The sequence below is a fragment of the Eptesicus fuscus genome, chromosome 3 (assembly GCF_027574615.1).
Source record: "Eptesicus fuscus isolate TK198812 chromosome 3, DD_ASM_mEF_20220401, whole genome shotgun sequence".
NCBI classification, from domain to species: Eukaryota; Metazoa; Chordata; class Mammalia; order Chiroptera; family Vespertilionidae; genus Eptesicus; species Eptesicus fuscus.
The window spans coordinates 31,665,642-31,682,065 of NC_072475.1; the positions used below are offsets into that span (position 1 = coordinate 31,665,642).

The 16,424-nt window shown below is 39.6% G+C and overlaps 1 protein-coding gene across 1 annotated transcript in view; it reads right to left on the reverse strand.

Moving 5' to 3' along the window:
- The window catches only part of TNIK (TRAF2 and NCK interacting kinase), a 341,946-nt gene that overhangs the window by 32,117 nt on the left and 293,405 nt on the right, over positions 1–16,424 (reverse strand). The window contains exons 19-21 of the mRNA XM_008142296.3: positions 14,590–14,753; positions 12,173–12,270; positions 4,746–4,930 (exon numbers count right to left, since the gene is read on the reverse strand). Coding sequence (XP_008140518.1) covers positions 4,746–4,930; positions 12,173–12,270; positions 14,590–14,753 — 447 coding nt within the window. The remainder of the gene's footprint in view (positions 1–4,745; positions 4,931–12,172; positions 12,271–14,589; positions 14,754–16,424) is intronic.

Genomic DNA, 16,424 nt, shown 5'->3' on the forward strand with positions numbered 1-16,424 from the left:
ACATTTTATAATTAAATAATCCTTTGTTGCAAAAATTATTTTTCTGATATAGAGTCTGGGCAGGAAAAACTAATTGTCCAAATTCCTATAAACTGTAAAAAACAAAACACCTCACTGATTAGGAGAAAATTATAGGAAATTTACTGTAATGAGGCCACAGGTTTGGAACAATAATTTCCTCTAATTGGATTTGTCAAAGTGTTCCTGCAGGGATTGATTTAATTCAATTCAATACACATTTATTGAACACCTGCTATATGAAAAGCCCTTGGTAAATATAAAAGCTGAAGAAAACATGGTTTCTGAAACTAAAGAGGTTAGCATCCAGAAGAGCATTAACACATAACACAAATATTCAAATAAAAGGCAGGATGTGTGTGAGAATGAAATCAAAGAGAGAGGTCATTTCGAGAAGAGAAATAACACTGGGAGCATGCAAGGCATTTGTAAGGACCGAGAAGGTTAGTTTGGCTGGAGCATATGCTGGGGCAATCATGGCCCCAGAGACGGAAAGGGTTGAGGGCAGTAGGGATATAGCATGTCCGAAGCCCAGCTACCACACGCTAACAGGACAGAGCTGGAACAATGGATGGGAAGGCAGAGGGGACTTCAGGGCCAGGTGGATGATGGGGTGAGGACCATGGCTTTCTAGTGAGAATAGAAAGGAGGGAGCACAAAAGTATGTGACTTTCATTTTCCAGAATGCATTTTGTGACACTGTACAAACTTCAATGACTATGGGAGCAGCAGATGTCCCTACTGACCCAGCCCCTGCCTCACATGTACTGTTCTGATACAGAAGGATGTCTCTCTGACTTGCTTGATATGATGCAAGCCAACCTACAGGCCTTTCCTTCCATCCTCCTATTCTATAAAGCTTTTAGTGTTTCCTGATCATAAAAATAGCACATGCTCATCATAAATTTGGGGATATCATAATATATAAAAAGCCAGGGGCTGTCAAGACTGAACTAACTGGATGGATGACCAAACAGCAGGCTGCATGGGGCGATAAGGCTGGCAGGGGGGGTTAGTGAGGGACGACCAAACGACTGAATAGCAGGCTGTGTGGGGTGACCAGGCCAGGGGGGGCGGAAAGTTGGGGTGACCAGGCTGGTGTGGGGGGGACAGTTGGGAGTGACCAGGCCAGTGGAGGGGGCAATAGGGGGTGACCAGGCTGGCAGGGGGGGCAGTTTGGGGCAACCAGGCTGGCAGGGGGGGCAGTAAGGGGTGACCAGGTCGGCGGGGGGAGGGGGTAGCAAAGGGCATCCAGGCCAGCAGGGAGGGCAGTTAGGGGTGACTAGGCTGGCAGAGTGGGGTAGTTGGGGGCAACTATATCAGCGGGGGGGGGGGGGAGGCAGTTCAGAGGCGGTTAGGGGTGATCAGGCTGGCAGGGAGGGCAGTTAGAGGTGACCAGGCAGGCAGGCAGGCAGGTGAGCAGTTAGGAGCCAGCGGTCCCGGATTGTGAGAGTGATGTCCAACTGCAGGATTGGGCCTAAACTGGCAGTTGGACATCCCCTGAGGGGTCTCGGATTGGGGAGGGTGCAGGCTGGGCTGAGGGGACCACCCCTTTCCTGCACGAATATCATGCACTGGGCCTCTAGTGCATAAAATAAAAAGCCCTTAAAGTTGTATAATCCATAGGTGATCACTGTCATAGTTTTGCTCTATTTCCCTCCATTCATTTTTCTATGCTTGAGTCACTGGGAAATAGTGTAATCCGTTAGTTAGGGAAGACAGTCTTAGTTATGTATACTCTTATAGGTTATACTTTGTGCTATAAATATGAAACCAGCACTGCACACAGAAAAAGGTGTTTGGTTTTTAAGCCTTCTGCACATCAGGATCTGCAGCTGCTTGTCTCAATGGCTGGGCTACATTTCTGAGAAGCTATCCACTTCATGGTAGTGACCTATGTTGCAATATATTTTTATTTCTGCTCTAAAAATATATAGCACAAAAGGTAAAGGTTTACCTTAACAATAGAAAATGAAAGTGATAAGAATATATATAAGAAGCACTCGAACTCTAGAATACCATTTTCCTAAAGAAGCAATTGTTTTATAATGGATTTTTTAATATGAGAAGTTTTTAAGGCATGCAACTATCCTGCTGTAGTAGAATAGACTGTATATATTTTATACTCACAAAAATTGCATATACTTACCAAATTGGAATACATACAACATGTTTGTATCCTGCTTTTTTCTCTGAACACGACTCGTTTATAATTAAATACTTTAAATATTCTTTAATGGGTGATCATTTCAATCTGTCTAAAATTTACCAATTCTCCAAGAGCCACGGCAGGTTTTGCCTCCACTCTAACCATTCAAGGATAGTCTGTTTATTATTTATCAGGATTATAGTAATAGAGCCTCTGGATTGTTTTAGCAGACTGGAGTCTGTTTCCTTTCCAAATCATCTTTCTGAAATGATTTCTCTCAAACGTAGCAGCCATCACGTCACTCCCCGGCTCAAGACACCTTTGACGGTTCCCCAATGGCTACATGGTCAAGTGCACATACTTGTTCTTGTCTCACCAGTCCAGACTTCCCTCCTCACACACCCCACATTCCCATTAGTAAACTCAACCTTCTGAGCCTTTCCTTCAACCGTCCCTCCCCAATTCTAATATTACCCCATGTTCTTTTCTATCTCGATGACAGTGATATGTGTACACATCTTTCCTCTGGACTAGGCTGTAAACCCTTTGAAGCCTGGACTTGCAATTTCAGTTTAACAAAAGTAAATGTAAACCAAAGTCACTGAAGACCAACTTCATTCCAGATGCCATGCGAGGTGTTAAGAGTAGAGAGAGGAATAAGGCACAGTTTTCATCCCCAGGGACCTCACAGGGACCCAGCATGTACTAAATATCCCAATTTGAAACACTACATGAAACTATAGGAATACACTCGAGGGACAGTGGCAGCACAGAGCGGGCAGGCTTCACTAGTGTAGGCTGGGCTGTGCGTAGGTGATTTCTAAAGGACTGGAAATTGCTAGACGGCAAAGTGGAAGTATAGCATGGTCTCTTTGGGCAATTTTAGGAAGGTGGGTGTTTCTGTAGCAGGGGAAGAGATGGATTAATAGCCTTGCAAAATAGGACAGGAGGTTTAAAAACCAAATGCAATTTAACATCCCTTCCAAGGCTGCCTTTGGTTATTCCACCAAATATTGATTTTACCCTGAAATTTTCCATGTATAATTTCGTCTCTTTCTAACTAGAATCTAAACGTTTGGAAGGCAGAATTCAGGTATGCACTTCTTGAATGTCTCTCAAAGCCCTCAGTATGGTGTCTAATACACAGCGAAAGTTTTACCAACCTTTCAAATTCATTACCTGCCCTCATCCTGATAGTTGTACACTCAGTGCTTAAAGGGAATTTGAAACATCTGTGAGAAGAACTAACCAATGCTGAGTTGAGACAAAAACTGAGAAGACCAGCATATTTTGCAGAAATGTTCTGGATTAGTGATTTTGCCTCTTACAACAATTTTATTTGCTGTTAAAAAACACTTTAATGAAATTTGTTTCAAAATGCCATCTTTTTTGCATATTTATAGTTGTTAATAACTGGGTAATCAACAGTAAAATAACAAGAATGGATTTTTCCGTGATGGTAATTGGATTTGCCTCTCAGAATTGCTTATATGTGGTGATCATTAATCAGTGGAAGACATTCCCTGTGGACTGGCCAGCCCTGTGTCTCCAATCCCTGCTGGAGAGGACAGTAATTTATAGCCTGAAATGGTATCTTCTCTATAGGGAGTGAGTGTGGTGTGATGACTAATCCTAGTAGCTGAGCCAAAGAAATGGAGGTGAATGAGGAGTCAAGTTGGAAAGTCAGCACCACTCTATCAAAGTTACAGCAAACAAGAGCCACAGCTCCTGTTTCTTTGGGGGAGGAAATGAGAGGTGCATGTGAGTGGGACTGTACGAATGCGTTTGTTTGAATTGGGGAAGCAAATGGGGAGGAGGAGGGATTCTTTCATCATATCTAGTCCCAAGAGAAAAAGAAGTGAGCCTCCACTTCACTGAAAAAGAGAAAAGAGTAATGGGTATACATACTAAGGGAATTATAGGTAGGTATAAATATAGATACAAATATCCAAAAAGAAGACTGCAAAGAGGCTGTCAGAACGTATGTGGTGAAGTCACAGGTCACAGAAAAAAGGATCACATAAATGAGAGAATGAAGACGATGAAATAGAGAAGCTTGATGGACAGATTTAAGTCAGACACTCAGAAGTTTCCTGCAGGATTATCTGATTCCCGATTCTTTTTTTGGGATGCTACCCCACACTACCACATGCATTCCTCCTTATTTAGTGGTGATGGAATATGTCTCAGGTTGTTCATTTTAACCCTGAAATGTCATTGCCCATAATTTCACTCTTCCAGTTCCAGGGGAACAAGGACGTGTCAACAGTCTGCCTGGTAATATCATTTGCCCTGGAAATGACAAGAACCAAGAAAGCATCACCAAAGAGACAACCCAGCAACAGTACCTGGATAGAGAACATGCCGTCGCAGAAACGCCATGTGTTCTACTAGTAAGTGACTGTGTCTATGAAGAGAGATAGTCATAGATCTACGCTCCAATAAAAAGACGAATCCCCAAAGTCGATTGATCCTGCCAGAGACTCATAAACAATCTTACATTTAATTCGTATTTCTCATCCTTTCATTTTGGAGACCTAGCCCTCCCTGGTCCACATTTAAAAAAGTGTCCTCTTACATCAGTCTGGGTATGTCGCTGACAGCCACCGTCCCGTCATGGGTCTCGCTCTCTCCATCTTCCTCCTCTTCATCACTACTTTCCGACTCCTCACTGGAGGAGGAGTAATCAGTCACTTTCTTCAGCGGGCGGTTTGTTTCTTCAATCCGGAGTTCTCGTAATTCTTTGGCTAACGCCGTCAGATCCTACAAGAGAAAAGTTTGTTCAGCATATATGAATTTTAGATACGACCAAAGTGACATTTCTCAATAAGTCAGTGATCCAGCATAAGCAATAAGAAAAAAAGCTCTCTAAAAGCTCTCTATAGAATTGTTACAAACATAGTTACTGCATGGAACTAAGAAAACGATGTTTGTAGCATGTAGAAACTAGAAAAGATGAAATAAATTTAAACTTTGTTCAAAACCAATTGCTAGACTGAGATTTTTCAAATCTGAATACAATGGTGTATATATGTGTATATGTATTGTGTGTGTACACATATATACAAACATTGGGCCCTCGTTTTATTTTGGGAAGGTGAAGTTGGTCACCCTCAGGTTAATGGGAAAATGCATGGGATTAGAAATTGTTCCCCCGTGTGGTGGGACTCCTGCCCAAGCCATAGTCATGGCCTTCCCCCTCCTATGATTGCTACTGTACCAAAATCTAGCATCAGTCACAGAACAGAGCAATTCCCAAGATTCCAGCTACAACAATGACTCATCTGGTGTGTCATCATTCCCTGGAGAGCAGAGGCACACATCGAGTAATGGCCCAACCAACCCAAAGCCCAGTGCCACTGACATTTATAGCCACGGAGCTGAATTAATCAAGAAGAACGACACACAAAAAAAGGAGTTCTCTTCCAGAATTATCTTTTGGTTTAAGTTGCAGTCACCTGGCAGAAACCCTGGCAAGGACTACTGAAATGAATGTGCAAACACCAAAAGGAAGAGATCGTTTTTCAGTTTTCCATGAGTATGATGAAACCTCTAGCCTGATGGATGTGATGAGGTGGTATTTAATCACCAGGCATACTGCAGGCAGTGTGCTGAATATCTGACCACCTTTTATTTTACATGCTTTCCGAGCAATGCAGAGGGAAGCAGTTCTGCAAAAGCATGGCGGCTCTAATTTGCATGGGTTAAACTGCCCATGGCATACAGCATGCAAATGAGGAAAAAGCAATTTGACATCAGTCTTACCATTTCTCCCTATATTAGTGACCCATGTGGGAATCAGAACATTCAGTGAGAGACAGGGCATTAGGGAGAAAGAAACTCATTGAAAGATACTAAATCCCAGTTTTCTTTTGGCCATATTCTCTCTTTATTTCAATCCAGAAATGTATTTGTCTGATTCACCTGATGTAGGATTATGGCAATGTAAATGATCTAAATGACATTTTGATAATCTTTTCTAATTGGTTAGAAAAAATGTGATTAATGTGTATAATTAAGTTATAATTTAAAATACCTTTTTTTAAAAGAAGACAACAGAATGTCATGTTTCCTTATTGTCGCCTGTATGTCAAGCATTGGTTAAGACCAGGAAAGGAAACCCTAGGCATTTTATTTGGTCTAGAATTTAGGAAGTTCAAGGTGTTAAGTGGAGTTGTTTCTTTCTAATTTCATAGAAACCAAAGGGAAAGCAATAATGACTTTAATTTTGTCCTAAAATTGCTTGAATTGTAGTCCTTATAAAAGAGAAGCTTTTGGAAATTCAAATTGTGCATTTTTCACCTAAACATGCTCTCTGAGTTTTCACACATGTGCACAGATTAGGTACATACATACATGGCCTCGGTCTCAGTACCTTTGCCCCATTAATGAAAATGAAAATAGAATTGGTACCTATTAAAAGGTATTTAAATGTAATGTATACCATTAAAGAAGAGAAAAATTATCACACAGAATTTTATGCAAATTTATTTCTGGTTTCTTTGGCAATGGGCCAAAATAAGAAAAACTAATATTCCAATTTCACCTTTTTACTTCTTATTTCCTCTTTTATTCTCTCTTATTTCCTCTTGACAACTGTTTATCTTAATCAAATTAAGAACAAAATGAAGGGTATGCTATACTTAACTGCAGTGGGGAAATATCATTTAGATATTTGTTAAGGCAATAAATGAAAAAGGATATATTATTATCCTCCAAACCACTAAAATAATAACAAATTGGATAAATTTATTTTGTATTTTGTTTTCAGCATGTTAGGAACATGTTAAGTCTCATCAAACAACAAAACTGGCATTTAAAATGTTACTGGTTGTTAAAAATACATTTTATTATGATTTAAAGAGAGAATATGGTTTAAAATAGTTTGTTTCTAATGTTAATAATTCTGAGTAAAATATAATATTAACTATGATTTACTTAAATAAAAAATAAACTTTTCCCATGGGTTGATTTTCCCATCTCTGACATTTCAAAACAAGACAAAGGAGATTAAGAAAATATTAGAAGTATTTAGCTGGCGCGAAGTCCATTGATTTAAAGAAACCCTCACTTGTTAAAATGACCTAAACTTTTACAAACACTGTATTTAGGAACACTTTAAAGTTCTGAGCTACTTTATAATTTTGCTTTTAATTAGATATTTTTTGATTCTGCATTATTAAAAACCTATCTTTACTGAAACATTAAAAATAATTGCAAATTCCTTTTAAGTTTAATTGGTAACAGCCTGAAGGGTGAGGCATATATGAAAAGCTGTAGGTAACAATGAGTAACTCAAAAGTAATAACTCCAGTCAAAAAAAAAATTTAATCTTCTATTGCCAATAGTCTATGTGTTTAGCTGAAGTTTTGTTTCTTATCCATTCTGGAAGACCTTACAGTAGCAAAGTTGTAAGAAACAGACATGATCTAACACTGACACCATTGGGTTCAGAGCCATTTTCATACATTTTATTTTCTGACAATACCAATTTTCTCCACATAATGAGTTTTTGTGGTAATTTATTGCTTGGCTGTCTCAAGCCTGGAGCTAAAAAGTATTAAAAAAAAAGGGGGGGGGGAAGTGCTATTTAGCTTGGAAATATCTGAGAATGTATAACTATAAAAGAAATATGGCAAAAAGTTTTTTTGATTACAGAGTAAATGTGAAGATAGTGCAGGGGTCCTCAAACTTTTTAAACAGGGGGCCAGTTCACTGTCCCTCAGACTGTTGGAGGGCCGGACTATAGTTTTAAAAAAACTATGAACAAATTCCTATGCACACTGCACATATCTTATTTTGAAGTAAAAAAAACAAAACGGCAAAAACATCCGCATGTGGCCCGCGGGCCGTAGTTTGAGGATGCCTGGTTAAGAGACTCTTACCTAACAGTTTCCTTGATGTAATACTTTTTAGAATCAACTTGATATAATTTTTTCCAAAAATCATAAATAATCTGATAATTATACTTTACCTAAAATGAAGCTCTTTTAAGAAATAATATAGTTTATTCAAATTTTAGTTCAAATTTTGAACGATTAAAATAATAGTTGCTGGTCTTTTCTTTAAATATTAAATAATTTTTTATTGCTCAAGATTTGTCCAAACTGGATGTGCTCTGGAATTTTTCAGATTCCTACATTCTAAAGAAAAAACTAGTGATAAAGCGGGGGTTTGCTTGCACCATAATCCTCATGCCATATATTTCATTAGGCTAAAGCAGTGGTCGGCAAACTCATTAGTCAACAGAGCCAAATATCAACAGTACAACGATTGAAATTTCTTTTGAGAGCCAAATTTTTTAAACTTAAACTTCTTCTAATGCCACTTCTTCAAAATAGACTCGCTCAGGCCGTGGTATTTTGTGGAAGAGCCACACTCGAGGGGCCAAAGAGCCACATGTGGCTCGCGAACCGCAGTTTGCCGACCATGGGGCTAAAGTAAAGCGAATATTCATTTTCAAAGGTTGTGTGAAACAATCACAGACTATGCTGCACAATCTCATATTGCATTAGAGTGTAATGCCAAATTAATGGAAACTGCCCCAGGTGAATTTTTTTTTTTTTTTTGGAAAAAAATCACACCATTAAATTAGCAACAAGTTTTCAAAAGAGCTTTAAGACTTTTCATTTCAATTCTGGGCTATCTAAATGTCAATTCAGTCACTAGAGAGAAGCCATATAAAAATCTAGGCATGGGGATGGGGGGAAGGTTTAATTCAAGGTTTCTTAACTGTGGCACTACTGACATTTGGGGTTGGAGGATTCCCTACTGCGGCTTGTTCTCCTGGGCACTGTGGGATGTTTAGTAGCATCTCTGCTCTGCCCACAGATGCCAATAGCACTTCTCCCATTTCCACGCTGTGACAGCCAAAACTGTCTCCAGACTTTGCCAAATGTCACTGAAGTAGAGGGAAGGAAGGAAGTCACCCTTGATTGAGAACCACTGAGTCAGGCAGAACCAAGTAATCCTGTGTTTTTAGTGGTTTGGATCAGTGATACTCAGGGGGAAGGGTTATCAGAGTTACCTGGAGGGATTTTTTTTTTTTTTAAAACTACACATGGCCTTAGAGATTTTAGTAAATAGCTCCCAACCCCCACCCAATTGCTTATAATTACTTATACCACTGCTGTCCCCTCTCATCTCTGTCCAGTGTGCTAGAATATACCAAAATGAAGCAATTTTTAAAAGACTAAAATATCCTGGGTTAACCAGATAAAAATCCATGAGAAACCTTATGACAGCCACCTCCATGCAAATTTCTGGACTCAGGAGATTTCCCTTGGATTGTGCACACACACACACACGCATTCTATTGGTAGCCAGAACATCAGAACATGGTTCTCTTTCTTTAATTCTTTGAGAGAAAACTAGTGATAATCCATCTCCTTCTCACTATTATGAGGGAAAGGAGCAAGGCTGTGGCACAGAGCAATTTAAAACCTTTCCCTTTTTCCATTCTATAAGTGCCATCTACACATTGTAGACATGCAGAGCCTCATTCGTTTATAAGCAATTATCCTTTAACCATAAAAATTACTTTCTAAATCACTCTGAGTGATGAGGCAGTCAGAATGCTGAAAAAGTGAGGCTTTTTAGTAAAGATCAGATGCATAGAAACATGCTTCTTTCACCTGCCAAAATAGCCCATACCTCTGGCCCAAACTTTAAAATGAGGATATCCTCTTGGCTTTACATATTGTTTCATACTTCATAAAACGCTCTCGCACACAATCATGTGAGCAAGGTAGTGCAGGTATTTTTATCCCCATTTTACAGATGAGAAAACTGTGGCCCAGAGAAATTATAAGACTGGTTGGTCCCAGCCAGTTATATATTGGGGGAGCTAGAATTTGAATACAGCTTGTTGTCTCTAGAGCCAGTGCTTTTTTCATATTATTTCACAAAAATGGTGCTCAGCAGAGCCACAGCCTTAAAGCCACAATGGTAGTCTTCAGATTCCATGCAGTTAGGACTCTTTGCAAGGCTTGTCTCTTAAAAAACAAAAAAAAACATACAAAAAAAAAATCCAATAAAACAACCCTCCAGTAGGCTGTATTCATGCAGGTCTGACAAACAGCAGTAAGGCGGTCATCCTTCTTAGCAAGCTAAGATCGACAAAGCCATATATTTTTCTAATGGAAAAATGTCTCCATGAATAAGGAAATAAAGTCACTTAACTCGCCAGTATTCATTAACTAAAGTTGCTGTTGATGCTGTAGTTAATGTTCCACAAAATTAATCTAACAATACCCAGTAATTCCTTGTTCACAAATCACACACTATAAATTCTGAGTGCCCTAGAATGATGTCTTTTTTTCTTTGTTCGTAAAACCACCATCCCCTAGCAAGGCTGGTGAGCAAAGACTAAAAGCTCAGGTTTGCTATTGGACGGTACTAGAATAAGAAACTCTGTCAATAACAAATCACTGATGCTTATCTTTAGCCAGACTGCAACATTGGAAAAGTGACATTGTGACTTAGGAGGCAGGGGTCTGGAACTTCATAGTGGTGTGTGAGGGCCTTAGCCTGGCTTCTGTCGAAGGGGCTCTTCTCCCAACAGATCACTCCAAATGAGTGAGCTTTCAATCTGTGACCCTGTGGGCCACTTTTCCGGATGTCAGCATCAGAAAATCAGTTTCATATTGATATTTTTGTGAAAGCACAACCAAGGAAATATAATACTAACCTCATCTATAGCTTTCTTATAGCTCTGAGATAAGAGGAACCCAATCCAGAAGAATCCACAGGAAAGGAAAAAGCCAGAAGAAAGGCAGCAGGTTAGACACAAAACAGGAATTGTTAGTACACAACCGATAAATGCAAAAGGGCAAAGAGAATCTCAACCCAGAAGAGTGAAGATTCCTCTTATTATTACTCTCACTATGCTCCCTTACTTTAAAACATTTTTTTTTTTTTAGCTTTTTAATTGTTATTTATTTCTAGTGGTCTTTGTAAGAGTGTAGAAGCATTCCTTCTTCTTTTTTTTTTTTTTGCTTAGCTTTTATTTTTTTTTATTTATTTTATTTATTTTTTATTTTTTTAAATTTCTTTATTGATTAAGGTGTCACATATTTGTCCTCATCCCCCCATTCCCATCCCACACCCCTCCCCACGGATGCCCCAACCCCCTGTTGAACTTAAACATTATTAACAGAGTAAACAAAAAAGGCTATAGATGGGCCTTAGCCCATAGAAAAGACTAGAGGCCCAGTGCACGAATTTGTGCACGGGTGGGGTCCCTTGGTCTGGCCAGCAATTGGGATGGTGGGAGGTTGGTGAGGGGAGGAGCCGTGGAAGGTTGGCTGTGGGAGTGCACTGACCACCAGGGGGCAGCTCCTGCATTGAACGTCTGCCCCCTGGTGGTCAGTGCACATCATAGCGACCGGTGGTTCGGTCGCTTAGGCTTTTATATATATATAGATGCTCAGAAAATTTAGGTGGAGAGTAACTCATCCCAAATTAATTTCTAACTTTCAAATTCCAGCCCCCATGCTCTTATTTCTTTCTTTAAGGCCACTTGGGATCTGTTGTCTCACAGCAACGCAGCTAGAATTCATGTTATCAGGCCCCCTGGCAGACCATGCTTATCAGGTTTTGGTCCCAAAAATATAGTCCTAGAGGCATGAAACAGCAGAAAAATTGTAATATTAACTCATATGGAAAATAATATGGAGAAAAGGCAAGGTTGACAAGGGAAATCCATAGAAAGTGCCCAAATCTTCTTAACTGCTAGTTTCAACACTTTTTGGCCAAATTTGAGTAGAAATTATGGAACAAATGATATGAATTATTTGCTAGTGATCACCAAATCCATAAAGGTAGATAAGCAATCCAATATCTGTTCAGTTTTTTCCTCATCAGGTATGTCTTCCTTCTGGCTGCTTCTGCTTATTAATCTCAAGATTTTTTGTTTCATAGTCATGAGTGTATCCCCAATTACTTTATCCTGTGGGTTTTCTGGTGAATTAAAAGCTTAGAACTCTTTGAGAGAAAAGCACTCACAGCTGGTCGACCAGATCGGGTAATGTCCCTGGATTCTTCTGGCTTCACCTTGGAAGGCTCATGGGGGAGCACAGGTGATCCTTCCGACTTGCTGTTGGCTAGAGGAAAACACAGAGGGCCAAGAAAGATAATGACTGTCAGAAAGTGCTGGCTCAAGTTCAGGAGTTCTGTGTGAGTCATCCTTTAGGATTACTCAGCTGACCCATTTGCTAAGGCACATTCTCAAGCAAATCCATGAAAAAACAGTAAATGTTTAGGCAAACTAAATCAAGCAAACACACTAGTGGAAGTTCACGAGTAATAATAAGAGGAACTAGCATGCATGACCACCGCTACCACTTACTGAGCATTAATTGTGTGTCAAGCCTAGTGCTAAATGCTTTCTACAACAATGCTTGTTCCAACCCAATGATGTGGCACATTTTCCTATTTTACAATTGAACATATACTTAGAGAGATAACACACTGGCTTAAGGTCACATTGAAATTATGGACAGAGCTGAGATTCTGTCTGATTTCTCAAAGTCCTAGTCTTAAGATTCAATGTTTGCTTTCTTTTACCACTTACCCACGATGACAAGTTATTTTGATGGAATTTTGTGGAGAAAAAATTAGAAACCCATTTTATTTGGTGGAATAGTTTTTAAATGGGTGTGTGGAGAGAGTAGTCTGGGTCCTTTAGGGAAGAAAGAGTGAGGTGGGGGCAGGAAGGAGAGTGTTGATGATAAAGGAGAGGGAACCTAGAATAGAGATGCAGAGCATGGGTGAGGAAGGGCTCCCTGACAGCTACAGAGTGAAGAGCATCCCTTCCGTTTATGAGCTTATAGGTGGAGAAGAAGTAATCTAGGGTTTTTCTAGGGCAGGACAGAGATATAAGAGTGCATTTTATCCAGAAGAACTAGGAGCCAAAGGAAAGAAGGTAAGAATTAAACCTGAACCAGATCAGAGAATTTTCTTTAGCATTTACTCTTACTACAGATATTAAATTATCAACAGAAAAAGGTAAGGGAATTCTCAATTAAGTAAATTTATATTTGGATCAAGGCAACACAAGTATACATAGCTGTGGGCTGTGCCACTGACGTTAGAAGAATGCATACAAGGGCAGCCATAGGCCAGTCTATAACCCAGTTCAGAGACAGCATTATCACATTTCAAAATGGACACGTAATGACTTTATTTATTTAAAACCTTGAAAAGATTTAGAAGGTAAATAATGATTGTGTCTAGTGAAAAGACTAAGAAAAGCGTGCTAATATTTATCAAATTGCACTTTAAAAAGTCTTGGTCTTTCTTACTTGGAAGCAAAATTATCTTCTGAAGAAGGTTATTCAGAAAGAGTAAATTTAGATTAGCTAGAAACAATGTGCTGTTGTGTATAATTAGCTGGACATACTAATGTCTTTCACAAGCTTCCACATTAATGGAAACTGAACAATGATGAATGACTTTAATTAAATGGTCAGAGGCTAATTTTTACCTCTCTAACAGGAATAACCAGAAGAGTTAAATATCTATTTTAAGTTAAAATTTTATTTCTTCTAAAATATATATATATATATATACTAGAGGCCTGATACATGAAATTCATGCAAGGGGCTTGGCCTTCAAAGCCCTGGCTTCGTCCAGAAGGTTGCCCGGAAGGACATCCAGAAGGATGTCTGGAAGGTCGTTTGGTTGTCCAGTCTAATTAGCATATTATGCTTTTGTTATTATAGATATGTTCTATATTAGTCTTATTTCACTTTGAAAAATAACTAGTATTGCCCTAACTGGTTTGGCTCAGTGGATAGAGCATCGGCCTGTGGGCTGAAGGGTCCCAGGTTCAATTCCGGTCAAGGGCATGTACCTTGGTTGTGGGCACATCCCCAGTAAGGGGTGTGCAAGAGGCAGCTGATCGATATTTCTCTCTCATTGATGTTTCTCTCTCTCTATCCCTCTCCCTTCCTCTCTGTAAAAAATCAATAAAATATATTTTTAAAAAAAGAAAAGAAAAAGAAAAATAACTAGTATAATGAACTATGTTCAGAATACAAAAAGGGACTATTGGCACAATGGAAAGCAGATACTTGGGGGTACAGGAAACTCAAAGCAGGAAATCAAATGGAAATGAAAATTCAGTGACTTGTTAAGTGATTATATTTTCAAATAATACCAATATTCTGCGATCTCCCTGCAAAACACTGGTACCTGTGATTAGAAAGGGTTTAGTCCACACCAGACATCACGTAATTGGGGATGGTGGCCGGCTCCTCTAAGGATATTGAGGCTGAGAGCAGTTAAGCGGCTCTTCAGAACCACACAGTGGTGGCCACACCAGGAGCATATGTCACAGAAGTCAGGAAGTAGCCCGACTCCCCGCCCATGGCTCTCCTGTCCAGGCCATGTTGTCAGGGAGAGGCAAGGGAAAGCTTTACCTCGAACCCTGGTCCGTTCACTGGACCCTGCTTGCGATCCGGGCTGGGAGCCGCCTTGGGAGCTGGGCTGGGAGCTGGGGGTGCTGGAGCTGGACGAACTGCCACTGCTGGTCCTCTGCAAGGGGCTCTCCAAGATGGGCTCAGTTCTCCTCAGGTCAGGGTTGCTGCAAGGACGGCAGAGCACAGTGATTACCCTCTCAAGACCTTGCCCTTGGTAGACACAAGCATAGACCAGTCCCATCTCAGTGCAGAGGGATAAAGAGAGTGCTTAGGTGACCTTGAACTAAAGGGGTCAATGATAGTCACACCATCCTCTGTGGAACTTCTGGCCAGATCACTATCTGGATGGGATAAACTCTTTTCTTTTTTTTTTTTTTTAGCGTGTAAAAATGTAACTTTTTTTTTAGGCAGGGGGAGGGGAGTTGAACTCTTGACCCAACTTTTGGGTCATCACACTTTGAGTATTAGCTGTGAAATGATGAATCTTCAAAGGAGGTTTTCTTTTAAACCACTTACCCTGTGCTCATTGTAAAAAACTTGAAAAATATTAAAAGATAAAAATAAGGAAGCAGCACATGCAATCTCGAACCAAGAGATACTCAGCTATATTTTACTATTTGATATATCATCTTCCAGTCTTTTTTATATATAGAAGCATACTGTATATTCAGTTTTGCAGCTTGCCTTTTCCCCTCTTAACACTTATGAGTAGCTTCTTATGCTTCTACAAACAATAATGGCTGCATAATGGTCCAGTAAACAGATGCATTAGTTTAACCATTTCTCTATTGTTAGATATTATCATGCTTCCATTACATTGCTGTGGCACATAACACTGAAATGGCTATCTACATGCATAAAAATATCCAAGTGTATGTGTGTATGCACATTTGTATGGGAATGTACATAAACATACTAATGGAAATTCAGTGACTGGTAAGTGATTGCATTTCATTGTGAAGCTACTCACAATGCAGTGTTAATGGAAAGGTATTAGAAGTTTTCGCTGCAGTGTATGGGATGGTCCATCGCCCCGAATTCTTACCACACGTTATTATGAGCAGTTTGGTAATTTGTTAAACATTTTGTACCTTGTTGTTTTAATGCAGTTTAAGATACTACTACTGAGATACATTAATTTTTACTCACATTTGTTTGCCATTTATAATTCCTCTTCAGCAAATCACTTAATCAAGTTCTTTGCTTGTATAGCTAGTGGTATATTTGTATTTTTTAACTTCTTGGAGGAAGTCTTTATATACATTGGCTGTTATCAAAGGGAGGTGTGTTTTCAAAATAATTAAATGCTAATTCAAGAACAAATTAGTTTGTTGGCAGACTACTTAGCTCTACCTTTTATAAAATCTTTCTGTATTACTTGTCTTCTTATCTTTCCTGCTTCCCAAATTGTAGTATTTATGCACTCACTCCGTTGGTCTACACCAGGTACTGGGCCAGGCGTTTGTGATACATAGTGAACAAAACACAGCCATGTCTTGTGCTAACTTAGCCAGACACACGGACACAATTTATCCATGTGTTGCCTATAGTGTGCACAGGGCAACATGGGAGCACAGAGCAGGGCCTCCTAGGCCACTTCTGGTGATCATGGAAACTATGCCAGGAAAAGAGACATCTCAGCAGTGGTGGTGGGAGGCAACTGCTGAGATTTTTATGACTTTGCTACAAAAATAACAGTATTTTCAAGGTTTCTACAAAGCTCTTCTTTTGTAATTTTTATATCACAGAGTTTTCATTTTTTCTTAATGTAATGCTGGGCACAGATAATACAGTCACTTGTGACTCAAAGCTCCAGTGTTTGCCATCCCACTGCT